Source organism: Pectinophora gossypiella, chromosome Z, assembly GCF_024362695.1.
Source record: "Pectinophora gossypiella chromosome Z, ilPecGoss1.1, whole genome shotgun sequence".
In the NCBI taxonomy this organism is placed as follows: domain Eukaryota; kingdom Metazoa; phylum Arthropoda; class Insecta; order Lepidoptera; family Gelechiidae; genus Pectinophora; species Pectinophora gossypiella.
In genome coordinates, this window is record NC_065433.1 from 11,043,749 (window position 1) to 11,062,508 (window position 18,760).

At 36.4% G+C, this 18,760-nt stretch overlaps 1 protein-coding gene across 1 annotated transcript in view; it reads right to left on the bottom strand.

Moving 5' to 3' along the window:
* Positions 1 to 18,559, bottom strand: part of LOC126379809 (leucine-rich repeat-containing protein 15-like) — a 33,474-nt gene extending 14,915 nt beyond the window's left edge. Inside the window, exon 1 of the mRNA XM_050028722.1 lies at positions 18,507 to 18,559. Within this exon, the coding sequence (XP_049884679.1) occupies positions 18,507 to 18,556 (50 nt within the window). The 5' untranslated portion in view covers positions 18,557 to 18,559. The remainder of the gene's footprint in view (positions 1 to 18,506) is intronic.
* Positions 18,560 to 18,760: the final 201 nt, after the last annotated feature.

The window sequence follows — 18,760 nt, forward strand, 5'->3', positions numbered from 1 at the left end:
ATGCACTCGAAGCATTGTAATGCATAATTCATGGGCTAGACCGTTATTTAATAAATATTCTATTCCTTCCTAGCGAGGACGAGGATTATTAAGTGTTCTTTTACATATAGAGAAAACTAATTTACTTTAAAACTCTACCAACTTCACTATACTATATAAAGTTGATAAAGTAACTTATCTATTTTTAGTGTAATCAACGTACCTAGTGAATACACTCTCTTTGGTGTAGGTAATCTAACAGAAAAGCCACTTTTCCAGTAGGTACACATATCATCTTTTTTACAAGCTTGACCAAGCATGAAAAATGCATAGAGAGATTTATGACCATTTTATGCCCGATTCCCGGACACCCCAACAAAAATGTAATTTGTCTATGCTACCTCGGCTTTCAGAAGCTATCTACAGGAAGGATACGAAGGTAGTAATATAAACTTAGATAAGGCGATTCATGCGTAATGTCTGAACATTTAGATAATGATAATGGTACATGGAAAAAATCGTTTGGTATTGACCCCTGCTTATATACCTAGGTATATAATATCATATGATATTGAATCATACTTATCTAAGTATCTGACTACAGACAACACGTAGAGAATGAGTACATGACGCGTCAGGGAGGACGTAAAGAGTATAATGCGTGTAGTAAATTGTGCCGCGGTATCGCAATCTACTATCGACAGAAATTGCAATTTGTTAGCGAAGTTCCCATCAGCAGTGTTCGTACCGGAGCGCCAAGTTCGATTCCGTCGAACAAAGGCTAGCCCAATGGTCTTTTTGTGAGGAACGCCGCACAAAGAGATAAGGTGCTATATAAAGAATATTTCTCGTGGGTCAAATCAAGAGGTTTTATCGTTATTATTTATCTTTGAAACACATTTGTAGGCGCTCTTCCCTGTATCCCTTCATTTTACATTACGACCCTGTACAAATTGATTTCTAAGGGCTCCCGTGGGACACGGTCTGACAAGAAAAACTCATGCCTGGTGGTAAACCTTCTTTTCGGCAGTCTGGCGGAACACGTAATGGAATAAATCAAAATACAAACATGTAAATCCATAGATATCTACTAATATATTGCGAAAGTAACTATGTACGTGCATAAAGAGATTCAGAGAGAGATTTGAAAGGGTACCATAGATATAAAGTTATAATCCTTACAAGCTAAAACACGCTACATTTAGATCGAAACCCTAAGAGAGTCTGCTTTACAGAGACGATTTTAGAGTACCCACTTACCACAAAAATACAAGTCCGCAGATTACGTTGTATTCATTAATGATTCGGAAGCTAAGAAAGTGAAAGGGAAATAACTACAATTACATAATGTATTTAGTTATATACTACAAACTCATCAGTTTGGTAATTCGCCCACATTCATTACGGAATAATTTGCTGCAACAAATCCTTGCGCGAACTACGGTACAAGAACTCTGAATAGAACAAATATTCTGTTGGAGTCGACGCCTCGACGTCAGCTTTCTGCGTCGTTTATTAGTTTTTACATTGCACAGTACTTGCCACACCGACGAGGAATAACTTATCTCTTTTGTATACAGACTTGTCCTATTGTCGGCGGGCCACCCCACCAGACGCGGGCAATCTGCGCAGCTGCCCCGGAGGATTTGGATCTAACCTAGTGCGAAAACGGAGCTCTTATTTATACTGCAGCAATAGCAAATGTAACAAAGGAAAACCGATTCATGGCCATTTATGAATCCCGTTCTTAAAAAGTATAAATGGATTTTATTACGTCTAGAAAGATAAATCGGGGTTCGGGGACAATGAAAACAAAAGAGTTGTATAGAGGGATTGCAGAGCATGTTATGAATACTACACGTCTCTTATAAATTGAAAAGCCGCCTTTTCTGTCCTATTGATTGTTCCGCACCTCTTCAAAATTAAATTCTTGTGGTATCACTTTGTTGTTTTTTTTTTTTTGACTGTCATTTTGCCAAGTACTTACTTCCCTAATTTCTTACAAGCTAAGTCACTCATACACAAACTTTAAACTTAAAAGGCACGAAAGAAGATTCAACAGAGAATACATTTAAATAACATCAGTTTAAGTGACAAACTTTTATGTTCATAAAGTGTCTACGTAATAACTACCTATTTTAAATTGAGTTTGTCAACGGTAATAATTATAATAAAGTGGTGCGGTATTATCAAGGCCCGAATCTACTCTAATAAGAAAAGTCGCCTAGAGGCCGCGAACAAACAAATATGGATACTCTTCATTATGTTGAAGAGCTAAATTCACAGCTAAATCAAGACGGATAACTCTTGGAGATTCCTCTGCACACACACACAGATTGAGTTTATTTATTTAAGGTACCTATACAGCCATACACGACCTCTACCACAAATTAAAATAACAGTATAAATACTATTTTACACATTGTTTGAAGTGTACACGGTTATTGTCATAATTGAAACAAATAATTCCGGGTCAACTCGCCTATTTATGATCTGGCTAAGCATGTAGCCAGTGTACTGCAAAATCTAGTGGGACATTCTCCCTCGTAAGGGATTCCTGCCAATTTGCTACCTTTTTAAAAGCACAAACGTAAAAAAGGAGAAGGAGATGGTCTTTACTAATATACCGGTTCAGGAATGCTTAGAAGTGGTTAAGAAAATATTGCATGACAACAATATACCGATGGAATATGCTAAACATGTCTTTCATCTAATTATTTTGTGTACAGGGGGAGTTCTTTTTGTAGATTGATATGGTAGCTATGGGTAGTCCCGTAGCTCCTGTAACTGCCAATTTGAGGATGGAACATTTCGAAAACCATGCTATCCCATCTCTATCTTCCCGGTACCATTGAATTGTTGGATAAGATACGTAGACGATATCTTCTGTATATACAACAGCATCTGAACGCCAGTTATAAAAAAACATTCATTTCACAGCAGAAATGGAGGAGAATAGAGCTTTGGCCTTTCTGGATGTTAAAGTATCAGTAAGATGACACTCTAAGCCATGTACAGAAAATAATGTGTACAGAAAGCCAACACATACTTATCGTTATCTACAGGCGACCTCTCATCATCATCCTCGCCATATGAATGCGGTAGCAGCATCGTTAGCCAACCGAGCCGTATGACGGCGATGAATCGAGCATAAGACAACGAGCACATAGACGCTGAAATTAGCCATGTACAGGAGATGCTTTGCAACAATGGATTTAGGATAGATGTCTTGGCCCTACAACCAAAACCAAAGCTGAAGACGACCGTACCCAGGGTAGAACGTCAGCCAGCATTTCTTCTACATCTGAAGGAAATCACTGATAAGATAGAAAACATTTTGAGTAAATATTCAATAAAAACTATATTTACCGGAGCATGTACTGGAGTCGGACCCTAACCACTGGGTCGAATTGAATAATCCATAAATATTATTTGAAAGAACGCCAGTACATTCCTAGATAAGTAAAAGAGGCTATTGAAATCAGAAAATACAAAAATATCAATAATCAATTTTTAAATTATCGAGTATGTAGGTATTGTAAAAAAAAACTTAAAACGGCCTAATGTGGTGATAAAACGCGAGGACACAGTGAGTGCGGTTTGTCGTACTTAGTGCGGTTGGTGCGAGTTCAAGATGGCTCCGAACATTCCGACATCAAATGTAGAAACAATCGGCAAAGAAGGAGAGTAGGCAGATAAGTTTGCTTTTAGAAAATAATGGATCTACCTACTCCACTCCAATTTCATCAGTCATCCTGACATCCTGTGATCAAGGCACTTGCAACAGTGTTGAAATATCAAGAGTCTCATATCCCTGATTTAAAAGCGGTAAGAACCCGGTATCATGTGTTTTGTTAAAATAATTTAATACCATTTGATAGAACTAAACAAAATGTTAAATTACGGCAACAGTAGGTATTATTAATGGTAGAGAATAGTTACTATTCTGTTTCATTTTAAATATAAGACATTTAGTGTCGCTTTAAAACAGTTTCACTATAAATTTTCTGCCATTTAAGTTCAGAACTGCGCAAACTGCTACAAAAATGTAAAATATATCAAAAATTGCGACGTAAAAATTATGAGTGTGTAATACGGTGAATGGGGTTATGAATTTAATGTAATTTGAGTTACGCGACGGCCGACGCGCTGGGGCCCTATTGATATTCAAAAGGAGATTTTAAATGGAATAAAAGTTGGTATTGATGCGTGTGTGTCGGTCGGACGTGGCGGAGAGCGGGGAAGGGACCCTAATAAGAACACCGATGTGGGATAATACGGTAGGATTTTGTTCATATAGAAAAGATTACCCAGTACCGCGAGCCCATTCTAACCACCCTATGTAAGTATAGCCCGTTGACGGGTTTTGCGACAAGTATACCTACACCATTTATTTATAAAAATAAACTCCCAAATCAAAAGGTACAAATAAGTAAGAAGCACTCGACAGATACCCGAATTTCTGTAAGTAATTCATATAATCTCATATGTTATACATAACTATATCAAAATATTGGGCTCGCTAGCATAATCTGTGTAAACATCCCTTGTGGAATTTAGTATACAGCGTAAAAGCTGATGCTTCAGTATAAATAACCACTACCCAACATTGCTATCTATTTTACAAGATTTGAAACCTGGAATTTGTTTTCATACGAACAAAGATTTTGACGAAAGTCTCGGCGTTATAAACCTAAAATGTAAAGAATGAAAAAGTAAGTTAAACCTAAAACTAAGTTTCGTCGTCCTTCCGCGAGCTGACGAACGTAGAAAATCAAACGCTGACCCGTATTAAACTGCGACCTGACAGCAAATTGTAAATTATTCTAAAGCCTGTATCACCAAAAAAAAAGCCCAACGAAAAACGAAAAATGCTTTTGAATAAAAAATGGCAGAAATAACCGAAAGTATCCGAATTGCCGAATTAATTGTTTTCGCTGTTGAATATTGCCGATATATAACACTTTTATTTATTACACTGAGACCTTTCGTTAATTAAAAAACATTTGTATAGTGAACAATAGCTTATAATAAGGGTATAAAAAGACGCCGTCCTTAAGAACATTTCATAATAATATCTGCCTACTAACAAAGTTAGGAGTTTAGGGTTAGATATAACCTAACCTAAGGAGGTCACCTAATAATAGGTAGGTATATTACTTAGAGGAGCTCGGTGGCGCAGCGGAGGAGCTCGGTGGCGCAGCGGTTAACGCGCTCGGTCTGCGATTGTTGAAGTAAAGCAACCAAAGGCCGGTCATAGGATGGGTGACCACAAAAAAAAAAGTTTTCACCTCGAGCTCCTCCGTGCTTCGGAAGGCACGTTAAGCCGTTGGTCCCGGCTGCATTAGCAGTCGTTAATAACCATCAATCCGCACTGGGCCCGCGTGATGGTTTAAGGCCCGATCTCCCTATCCATCCATAGGGAAGGCCCGTGCCCCAGCAGTGGGGACGTTAATGGGCTGATGATGATGATGATATTACTTAGTTATTATATTTGAAATACATTTATTTATTGCTAATGTTAGTAAATATAGAGCCACGTTCACGACACTTGGACCTAAGGCATAAAATAAAGGGTCCTCTTTCTTCATTACTTACCGTCGAACTTGGATTTTATGTATGACGAACATTGCTTGTGTCATAATGTACTTACTATTTGTATTACGAACAGCTGATATAAGTTAGACAACGTATTCTTAATAATAACTCAATATTTTTCTTTAAATGAAGTTTCTGAATCTCATCTGAATTGTAAAAGTATTAAATATACTTTTCATTGAATTTGTTTCACTAAGCTTACGTCCCGTGCAAAATTTGCTATAGAACAAAATTACCATTCGTTGAGTTATTTGCATAATTTCTGGCAGACTTATGTAAGTCTAACTGAAATTATTATGTAGAAACTCTACTAATTATATACTTATAAACTATAGAATAGAATAGAAATTTCAAAGATAAAGCACAGTAATAGATAAAACATCAAATTAATATACAAAGTTCCATATTTTTCGTGTTCTAGTCTGTAATGCATTGTGGACGTGGTACGAATTCTTGTCGTGGTACGATTTCAAGAACTCGAACCGTAACATGGCAATCGTATAAAGCCAAACCCGCGGTATATGGGGCAATAGAATTGGTTTATTTACCGCGGAACAAGAGTTGCCTCAATTAGAAATAAAGAAAGAGACGGAGAGAGAGAGAGAAAGAAAGAAGGAGAGAAAGAAATAAAATATTTGTTATAAAAGGACACCACGCACAGTACCTAATCGGGCGGTGCGGACAGCATGCTACGGTTACTGAAGTGTAATGAGTTTCAGCCGACGTAACAGAGCACATAGAAGCCCGCGCACACGCTAGCCGACCCGGTGGATGAACCGAACGAGCTCTATTAGAATGGATACCGCATGCCAGCATCCGCTTTACAAAACTACAGAATACCAGGGAACTCTATTACCGATATTACGTATACGAGAGTATTCCTCCAGTCTCGAAAGCCAGCGCTTAGATTAGATTTTCCATTGGCATTTTCCTCCAAAATGCCGATATTGTAAGGCGAATGCGAAAAGGTATTAAAATGCATCTCTTCAGCCATAAGAATAAATAGATAAGTCCACAACAGAATACTTGCCGATGTATCCGGACAGGTTTAGAAATGTGATATATCGGTTGAATTATAAATGTTCTGTAGCCAGACAGACCAGACTAGATGAAGGTCAAGGTTAGATATTGTAGTGGATAGGTTTAAAAATATTCATGCCCTACAATTATGTAAGTATATTATGTTGTATCAACACAAAGTTGTGTTCTCTAGTCACAAACTCGACCGCAATCGAGTTGAGCAACTTGATCCAAGACTGAGTGGACGTAACTTTTCTATTTCTGTACTTCGACCGCCTTGACATCCATCGCACGGCCACTTGAAATTATTATATTGATTCCCTATTGAAAATATATTTAGGGATCAAAGGGCACGCTCTTTAGTAATTAACCTTTGATACATGGGTCTATTGAAACTACCTACACGGGCACGGTATATCTAGCGCACTTGATATGAAATGATTGATCAACGAATGAGGGCATCGTTTACAATAACTCCGAAATTAATTAAACTCAACAAACAAATGTATTTGGAGGTAATTATATAAGTAAAAGGAAATTATATAATTCTAATCACTTCACTTCTAATTGTATAGGTGCATCATTTAGGAACGATGATTCTGCCATTCAAGGTACTGAAGATAAAATTTAAATAAAAGTAGTCGGTAAATAGATCGAATTATTTCGAAAATACTAATCGGTGTGTCATCCAATGATGTGAACCACAAATTTGTTAAAAATTCAACACAACTTGTTCAGAATTCGACCTCAAATTGTGTGGCTAAACGTCTGACTTCCAATTGGGTCATTTAACCATTGTTAATAATTAGTAAGTAAACAAAATTTTCTAAACTGGTAATTATGTATGTTATGCCTTTGCCTTTAACATTTAAAATGTCGTAATAAGTATATTTAAATATTCTTACGACTTAACTACATGTAGCTGTAAGTTATAAGCACTTATTGATTTCCAACCTACGCCCACAAATATGAATGATTAAAGTAGAATTAGAGCCTTGAGGCGTGTGTAAACGTAATTTTTGAAGCAGACATCATCATTTATAACATATTCTTAAGTGACTTTGAAAGCTAATTATTATTTCAGTACACAGTGTTTTTATACCTTACGTTAACTATATCGCGACATGTTTGCCCGTTGTAATATAAGCGGATTGGGAAGGGCCTCCGGGCCGAAATCTCGAGGGGCTTTGAGAGACAGCTACCGCAATAAGCATTTATTTTATGTTTTATATACTAAAGCAAAAAGCTGCCTAAGCAAACAATGGTGACGCTTAAATATATTTGTATGGTGTACCTAAACGTCAGGTACAAAAGAAAATTTCATGCAGTCTTTATAAAATACGCTGACGACTTGAACAAACTGTCAATCCACCCTTAAGTCCACCCTTGTAAACGTCCATTTCTTGTTTGTGATGTAACTAGTTGTTAAGTGCAATAAAGTATATTCAATCGACTGGTAAAACTGCCAATCGATATCAAATAAGAACAAGAAGTTCTGAAAGCCTTGAACTGTGTTTATATGTATACTTAATATCTATCTAACCCATATATGACGTTGTACCTATTTACCTATTGCAAGTAATTATATAAACTTGATTACCTAATATGTAACAAAACTTCATTCAAAATTCAGTTTATGAGTGAAAATGTAGTAGTAATTGCTGTCGCTCGAATATCGGTTGTGTGTGATGTGCCTGTGACTGATAATCCACAGAGCTCAAACCAAATAAACGGCTCAGTGCGTATGTAAGAATCTCGGCTTTTAAGTTAATCTCGTCAGCGGGCGTGCCAGGCGGCCGGGTGCCGCTAACGACCAGTCGCCGACCGTGCCACACCACCGCGGCACCGCGCCCGCGCCTCACACACCACACCGCACTCACTCAATTAATATCTTTCGTATTACACCGAATTTAACTCAACTTTATCCTTTTATTTCTCTTCTAACGCCACGTTTATTACGTTCTTTAATTTTGTATAATTATAATAAAGTATACTGTAATAAGTGTTCTCATTCCATTGGATTCTATCAAAAGTAGCTCTACGACAAACCATCTGGCTAAAGTTTCACCTCGCTCTAAGATTGTAAAACCTTTCAACCATTCAGTTTGAATCTTCAGTAATCCATGACCCATTAAGTCAAAGATCCGAGGAAGTTACAAGTACATTGTATGTAAAGCGAGGCTCGGAACGGTGCATAAACGAGCGAAGCACTATCATCAGGTGGCAGAGAAGCAATTTACCGTGTCTACTCGATTATCCAACCATTTTCATCGTGAAACAAACCACTTAAGCACGACATAAAAGTAATTTTCAGAACATTTCATCGTAGCTGTATTGTTATGTATACGTAACGTCTCGCCGACTCTTTATGTAGTTGGCCGCACGACCGACATTAACACAGCGCGGATACGAAGCCGTTCTTTATTCCCTTTTCTCTTTACAAATGGGAAATCGTACCCACATTATTACACGTCCGAGGTTGCCGTGAACTCTTCTACACTTCTGCTTTCAACAAGAATTTATCTCAGCGCAGTAAAAAGCTTTTAAAACAAGCCAAGCTCAAAATTAAAATGCTATTCAACTTCAAAGAAAAATTAACGGGCGGTTAATAAAGAACCACAAGGAATGTTTTACACTCGTATTATTCCAAGGAAATGAAGGAACTATCAAATAAGAAGATAAATATCTTTATATTACTCTTTGTTAACTGTTAATGTAAGTAATAAGAATAATTTCAGAAAGGCTTCCGGAGGGTGAATACCAATGCTGCTGAAATGAGTAACTAATGTAGGAAAGTTGGAACTCTGAATCTAGAAATGTCATGAGTGATCAAATGACTGTGACGGAGCGCTCGTGTTTGCCGCATGATTGTAAATCAATGACAGTTTGTGGCGAGGCCGGGGTGCCCTCGGCCATTCCATTAGTTGCACTCAACATCACGATCAACGTGGTTAATGAGAAAATCAAAACGATTGATATTCACCATTTTAGATGTCAATCCATCATTAACGTTAAATAAACGCATGATTAAGTGATACAGATTAAATACTGATACGCAACCTACATATTTCAGTAGGTTCGTTCAATTTGGAAGATAAATAAATTAGACAAGAGGGTTAAATAAAAAAATGCTAGGTAAGTACTCAATTAACCGTCTGGCTGTATTTGTGCTCCTCTGAAGCACAGCCAGGTCCGTCCATTTCATAATTAAGGTTGTACAAATTTATTCCCTTTTCCTGTATTTCGCTTCCCTGAGGCTGGTATAACTCGTGGCATGCGGTTTAACGTTTACTTACTTACTTAAGTATTATTTCTTTTATCCCAGGAAAATATTTACTTCCAAAAACTGCTTTTCCAACAAATAAGAGCAAATGGAGAGATTCGACTAGCTGCCGCGATCATAACAACTCGGCAACTATTACTGGAGTAATTCGATGAACAACTCCGACCAAGTACGACCTCTTGAATTTTAATGGTTAATAAATAGTTGCTGATAACTGCAACCCGCCTCCAGGTCGGATACCGCAAGAAGTCACGAAGAATATAAAATTAAATGTAGAAGAAACCTAAACATTTCGTTCGAGCACTTTTCATTGAGTCACAGTACTCAAAACCTAACATTGTAACCTATTACTCCAGCGATCTGTAAGTAATTATACTATATCGACTGTGCTGTCAAGTGTATCTGATTACAAATCTTATGTTCTTCGTAAATTATATCAGCTTTTTTCAATGAAATAGCTTTATATCATTATCGCTGAAAAGACAATTGTGGTAACGGAAATTTGACTATATTGTTAATTAGTCATATATTGGTGTTGATTCCTAACATGTAATTTTATTTTGTTATACCTGTCATTTTCTTATACGCCGAAAAGAAAAAAGACGGGTGATCGACAGGCATAAATTTTAAGGAACACACTCAATTCAACTCAAAGTCAATTTTAGGTAGAAATAAAATTAGGAGGTCAATCGGGGCCAATGGCCTTGACTCCTGCCTGATTTAAAGTTATACTTGTCATTATTTTAACCGCCGAAAAGGAAACGACGGATGATTGACAACTGTTAATTTTAAAATGAATCAATAGCCGGGCGAATCACATAGGCATCTCGCTAGTATGCAACCCGTTTCACGTATGTTGTCAACTTAATTCTGTCAGGTTATTGGGCAATGTAAAATTTTCGAAAGGTTTTTTGGAATTGAAGTGTGTTTCAAAAATTGCCTGTCGATTACCCGTCCCTTTTCTTTTCGGCGTATAAGAAAATGACAGGTATAACTTGAAATTAAATGGTGTGTACTGGAATAAGCACCATTATTGTTACCTATTAAGATAAAAAATATGAAGTTATAAATACCTACTTATGTAGTGCCAAGTTTCTAACTCTCATCACCTATAAATACATACATCAAGTAGGTAGAGCACATGAGGTGACCCCTAGTCCTGTTCTGCGACATGTCCGGGATGATAATGTGGACCACACTCTAAATCTTTCTTTTCATCTTAAAGCATATATGGAACGATTATATTTGTAAAGTTGGAGATTTCCATGAAGTTGGCTAGGCGCAACGCCGGCGCCATGCAAATTGCATCTGACATCCACCGCTTCCTGGACTGCGCGCACAGACAAACTTTAGCCATTAATTGAAACATAACCTCTTCTCTTTTTAATATTGAATATCAAAATCATTCGCAATTAGAAGACAAAGTAGTTAAATACCAGTTTCTCCCAAACATTAAATTGTAATAACTACTATTAACCGATATTTACTAAACATTATGCCCAACTGCCAAAGTTTCGGGACAAGTCGTGCCAAACTAAGTTAAGTCATAATAGTAATTTGTAGGTAGCTACTAACTTTTGGGCGATAATTTTCCTCTTTTGTGCGATTATTAATTAGTTTTGCATACAAGTTTATAAAAAATATTCTTTATTCCTTATATATTTTTTATCATAAAATAAATGCTTATATTTTGTTTAAGCACATTTGCTTTTAGAATTATATCTACTCGTCTTGATCGAGCTTAACTTTTTGTGTGAGTAACTTACTTGAAAAGTTACATCAACCAAGACCCACCACTCACACAGCCTAGACGGTGAGCGATCAATAGGATTTCGTGTCTGTTATATCATCTCTATTGAATGAACATTGTTTTAATGGGCACATAATGCTTTCTTAACGAGTGTAATATCTTACAGTGGGAAGTCTTTTTGCGAATGCGGTCAGTGACACGCAAAAAGTAAAATCAATTTTCCATTTTCTTTCCTGTTACAATAATGAAACTAGAAATTCTCACGTTTCGTTTCTGTATTTCCGCAACTCTAGAGTAGTAATTTCGTTCCGAAAGTATTATTTTGGTGTATAAATTGATGGTCATTAACAGCAGTAGCAGCAGTGGCTATAAGCTTTCAATTGTGATGATAATACTTACATACCTTATCTCCTGCCATACTTTTGTAAAGACCACAAGTCACCCAGTAAAGGTACTTAGTCGGAGGTTAAGTATAATCTTCCTTTGAGTAGCAAGTTACAAACATTGCCTAATAGAGAACGAAAGTGACTCGTGTATCTCAAACGAAGCGACCGCTCAATTTTTTAACTCAATTTAAAGCTTTAGGTATATTTTATTAATTGCGATTGAATATTGTTTGAAATTATATCATCCCTGCTTCAAACGCCGTAACCTCAGCAAATGATATGTATTGCTAAATAGGAAACACACAGATGAGAGGTAGGGATGTACGTATTTATTGTATTGATAACTATAAAGTTATTATTCAAGGTAATAATTGTTATGTATATTATTAGAGACTCCCGTTGGAGAGTTTTAAACATGTATTTAAAACTCTCCGGGAGAAAAACTAAAACTTAGAAAGAAGAAGAAAGAAGTTCTACTTAAAAAATGTGCAAATTATATTGAACTTTTTAATCACGTAAATTGATAAACAAAAATCATAGCTTTATAATATTCTAATAATAACTGTAACTATATGCACTTATAATTCTTACTAATTACTACGGAACAAACGGTTGCTATTTTCAAATAGACTGCAATGTACATGACAACCTTGTCAAACGCTAGTCAAATGAGATACTTTTTAGAAAAATTTGAATGTAAATACTGTCCTGTGACGTCATCAATAAAAAAGGTCAAACGTCGTTCCTTTTTCATTGTTACTTAATTCATAAAAAAAATTCGAAAACAAGCCGAAAAGTAAAATGAGATTGTTTTTTAATCATTTAAGATTGGCTGTTATTTCTATAATTTCAATTTCATCATTTTATAATTTATTTTTGATCCAGTCAAATACCCTATTGTAACAATCCGCCAAAAAGGGAAAAGTTCACTAGTTATTAAGAGGAAAGCAGGTACCGATTTTTGATTTATTTTATTTTTAGCTCTCTTTACGAAAAGCCCGATTTACATATAAACGTCATAATTCATCGTATGAGGCACCTTTCACGTAGAAGAGCTCAAAATATTTTATCGCCCTATTGTCATGGTAAATACCTTTCTTTCCAAGAGACTTGTAGGAAAGGAACTTCTTTTACCTTAACTTTTGAGAATCTGGGCTTATATTTAAACAAGATTCGTAAAACGTTTACGAAAAAGTAAAAACCTGAAACTAAATGTAAATGTATTTTAGTAAGATACTTAAAAATAATTAACTGTTAAAATTAAAACGGGAGCTCGAAGCTCTTTGGTCTCAGAGCAATTAAGCGCCTTAAAATATAATGTACAAAATTGGCCATGAAATTATTTTAAAGAGAACTTAATTACTTAATAGTCATAATTAATACGAAAATTGAATTTTAAATTATATACTTAGGGTTTCATTAAAATAGTATTTTATTTTGATCAACCAACTATATTTAGAATAAAGTATTAGGTCAATCATAAATGTACCTAGTATTAATAAATAAAAATGTTTCCGTCATATCTTTTTGCCTAAAATTCGTAAGTAACCGCTTTAAGTTTGATATCTTGATTGTAAGGATTCCGCTCTATTGTGGTGATACACGAGTCACATTCTACCCTAATAAGTAACAAAAAAATATATAATTCATGATCAAATATTGAAAATGGATTAAAACACATAATAACGGGTTCTTACCGCGTTTAAAAACAGGGAAATATGAGACTCCCGATGTGGTAAGAACCCGTTAATATGTTTTTAATTATGATAATAACCGCGTAAACTTAAAATATTGAAAATGGATGTTACGTCGAAAAATCGATGTGTTAAACCAATATAACGAGAAATGCTTTTGTCCGCGTATGAGAATACAATAACGGCGTATCTGTTTTGCTGCGAATGCAACCCTCTTGCGTAGCAACGCCATGACCCCTCCAATGTAATAGGTATTTAGGGTCCGAATACCGAAGGGTCGGCCGTGATACTACGAGGGTACTACAAGGGTGAGCAACTGCGAGCAACGATCGTGATTCCACGTATCCCTTTTTAAATTTCCCAATTTTAGCCGCGACATTTTGCGTATTTTTTATATCCTTTATAATACTTCCTTGAATTTTTGTTCCCTTGTCGTAAAAGTTTCATGAAGAAGAGAGTATATTATGAATAATATATAGAATATGCCTCTTTTTCTACAGACGTTGTGTACTTTTATGTGGTAAATGACGTAGTTAATCTGCCTTATGACGGCCCTCTTGTACCTTTTTGAGTTTACCCTGCTTTGTTACAATTGAGATCCTGTTACCTAACCATCTATACGATGATAAACATAAAACATAATAATGTATTGTGATGCCTTTAACCCTTCCAAGTAAGCTCCTGATCAGTCCGTTATAATTAAATCGATATACGCAAAGGTATTGAATAATCTATTCATCCACTTTGTCAAAACACCTTTAGAAACATTCAAATAATATGAACTAACCAAATTAAATTAATGTACGTATAAATACATTTACAAATTGATTTCTATATATAATACTCTCATAGAATCTATTTATTTATAAGTACTTGTGGTATCCTGAAGTGTTATCGTATTTAAGTAGTAAAGATTGTTGGGAAAACTACCTGCTCGCTACCAGTATTAATAAACTAATCTCAACTGAGACTGCCCTCAAGATCACTCACTCAAGTCCCAGTTATTATATAAAAAATGTAACATTGACATGATTTTGAGGGCAGTCTCAAAGCTGAGATTAGATTATTACTGCCTATTAGTTTATTATGGTACCACCCTTAGTCTCAACTTGTATTTTGTTTCGGTTTATTTCCGTTGACTTCGACACAGGCAGTTATGGTTTTAAAATTATAATTATAATTGAATGTTAAAAAAACGAACAAAATATTAGTTTTTAATTATAAAAACTAAAAGTTGTCTTTTAATGCAAAATAAGATGCAATGATTTAGTAATAAACCTTTTAACCGGCTGGGAAAACCCATATCTGTCTGTTTGGTTTCTTCCGTGTCCATAATTGACGGCTAGCCCAGCATGGGAGCCAATGGCAGCAAGCAGATCGTTTTCCTCGACATGCACACCAAACATTTGTTAAGTACTTATCTGTGTTCATCGTAAAAAGTATAAAAAAATTAGGGCTCATTTCAACACTTGCTAATATATATATCTAGCAGACAGATTATCAAACAGGCTATAAAAATCAGACTTCGTTAAATAGAAAATTCTTTCAAATCCTTTCTTGTGTAGTGTTTTCCTTTTCTAAATCACAATTTAAAAGAGTTCAGATTGAAATTGCTTTGTCTCTGGTCTTGTATGTCTCGTGGTAAGCAGCTTACGAAGCAAACTAGATTGGACTTCCATGATTACCCCCTCCCACTCCCCCATTCTTTATCTAAACAATTTCTTTTTTTACGGTATATTCGAACTTTTCTCCCTTGTAGAAACTAATAAAGTACCCCCAAGCAAACAAACAGAAATATTGACATACGCAAGGAGGAATTCCCGAAATGTACGTAATATTACCTACGTTTTATGTCAAACCAAATAGGTACTCGCATAGATGTATACCTACGTGTCTTTGTTTCGGTTTCAATAAGCTCGTATGAAAATATCTTACAGCAACTAGTTTCGATAGCTCAGAAGATTCTATCGCCTTCCTGCAAGTAGTTAGGTGCGGGAATTCCCAAAATACTTGCTTATTTCGCTTGCTACCTACATTGAGCCTATTCAGTAATCGACTCGGTAAGAATTTGGCTCGATAATCGCCTTTTCCTAAACGGCTCGTAAAACCAAGACAATTAAGTTCGTCAAATGAAGGATACTTTTACAATTTATATTAAATAGTTCCTATATATAAATAACATAGATGAAATAATAGTGTGAAAGAGAGGGTTTTAGTTTGAAGATAGATGTAGTGACGAAGGAAAAAGGTTTGATTTGATGGTTCGGTCATGTACAGAAAATGAATGAAGGAAGGTTAACGAAAACGATTTATGAGGCGAATGTAAGTGATAGAGTCGGAAGAGGAAGGCTTAGGTAGTGATCAAATTCGGGATGTTTTAATATTAAAGAAAGGTCAGGTCAAGAATAAGTACCTACCAATCTACCGTGAACCGGCGAGCATGTATGAATGACGATATTCATGAGTGTGGGAGACGCGAAAGTAGTGGATCAGGATCAGTGATGCGCCATTCACGGTAATATTCTGACTTTGGGAACGTAAGTTAAGGTAAAAAGCCGCAAAAGTTACGTAAAAAAAAACTGAATTACCAAACTTTTACGCAAATTAGACCAGAGTACAAGAAAGAACATTTTAACAAAGAATAGAAGCCAATGTTCTTACTATTAAACACATTCCCGAAAGCGACACAACACTACAGGATCATGCAAGCAGGATTACGTGATCTCTAGCCAACCCAAGATACGTGAACTTATGTATACCTATGTAATGTGGCTATAAGTAAGTGACAAATGTAATAATCGTCTGGTTTCCCACTAATTTCCGGCAAGTGAGGCGGTGGTGTGGGCGAACACAGGACACGTCGTTGGAAGAGGCCCCGTGAACCACCATCACGCCGATGTTCCGTGTTTATTTACTGTCCTCTTAATAAACGACTGTTTATTTTAAGGCCGTAATTAACGCTACATTGTTTTCCTCTCGGAAATTTAATTTTCTCCGCAATTCTTTATTAAATTAAAATCTCTGTCTTATTAATTTACAAACTTTTTAATCTTCCAATGAAAAAAGTTGAGCTTAAACGTTTTACGTGTATTTTTGTAATACATAACATAAAGTTTGCTCATGCAAACTAGTCAAAAGTACCTGCATCCGTCATAAGATGAGCTAACACACCGAGCTTTCTGTTAGGTAGATTAAAATTATAGGTAGTGAACCGTTATGCCACCAAAATTAATTAGTTAATAAGCCTGGCGAGGATTGGGTGTACTATACACCTCTGCTTACCCTTTCAGAGATGCAGGCGACATAGCAACCTCCGTTTATAAATTAATTACTCATTAGTGCAAGTCCGGATTCAACCCAAAATCAGATTAGAATTCAACTGGCGGCGACGTCCCCATTTGAAAAGCAAACACACAGAACCAGTGTTTTTTTTTTATTAGTGTTAGTGCCTACTTAAATCTTATTCAAAGAGAACGCTCTTCGTATTATTCAAAGAAACCTGTAAGTAAGTAAAGTTAGGAAAACAGTTTTCGTAGTATTTAACTAAGTAAAGTGTTTCAGAGGTACGGTGTAGACAGTGCAGAATGATAGAGTAAGTATCAACAAAGTTTAGAGCACGCTACGTGTCCCGACTGTCCATAGCGATGGCGGGTGTACTAACAGCCGGAACATTGTGTTAACCGCTACAATGTTTTATAATACACATTTTAAAATGCAAACCGCCACCCGCAATATGCTGAAGTGTATATACTTACTAGCATGTGGCAGCCACAACGGGGAATGCACCTAATCTGTTAAAATTAATTGCCTCTTTCATATTCGCTTGTCATAATTGCTTGTAGACCGCAATATATAATCTAAACACGCCTATATTGTATGTTACCCATGTGTATGTTTCCCATTCTTTTAAAATAAAGATTTTTGATGCTGTATTTTATGAGCAAAATATAAATTTATAATTGTTATTTTTCCCATCGTTTAATTTATAACATTGATTAAAAACCTTTCTTTATATTTAGGGCTGCTTAATTTGCGTGAATTAAATAACTTGAGTAAATACTTGCGCCATAGTCCAATCCGGACAGTTTCCTCCAAGGAAAATAGCCCCGAAGGCGTTCAAAAGAAAATAGCTCTTATATCTATTCCCATCACATGTCTGACCCAAAATATTTCTGTTAGGAACAATCAGTGCCAGTGATTGGATTCATCCGCAGTCGGGAAATTGATTTATTTCCCAATTGAAATTGGTGTGTACATCCTATTCTTCATTTGCGCCATCAGCAGACAACGCCTAGGAAGGAGCTCCCGCTGCTAGTTCAAGCCACGCGTCATTATGTACGTCGCCGGAACTTAACGGCCAATTTGAATACACCCACAACCTGGAATTTATGCTCTCAGTGACCCTACACCCGTATTTAGATGATCGCGATAAGTAGGTAGCGAGGGCTAAGTCGTAAAAAGAAACTTTGTTTTTCTGTAGTCGTTCGTGTTATTTATTTAGACCTCGTATTGCTAAACTTCCACTTCCACATGATCGTTAAGTAAGTCATTAGGTCCGATTGTTGGATAAATCAGTTTGCCATTACCAACTTTTCCAAATTTTCTTCCGACAGACGACGAACAAGGCTTAACAAACATTCATAAAATTGACGCTCAGCAGACAAGATAATACAATCGCTAGATCCTTGTAAACAAACCATTCGCAAACAGCCATGTGTAGAGCGCGAAGCCTTTGCAAACACCAACTTCTAAAAAGTGATCAAAGAAAAACAAGATTCGAAAAAAAATATACAAACCTCCAAAATCGATATGACGGCTTCCACACACTCCAAATTTGTTGTAACATTTTGCACTGAGTTAATAGTGACCGGAATAAAGTTTGAGCGTACACATTGCAATCCCGGTTTTGCGAGAACACAACGCGTGGCGAGGCGCGAGGGTCGCGCGCCAGACTGAGCGGCAGCAGCGAGTGGCGTGGCGGACGGAGGCACGGAGCCCGCGGCAGCCGGTAGGGTAGCTGCGAGCCCCCGCGCCCTGCCGCGCCCCGCTG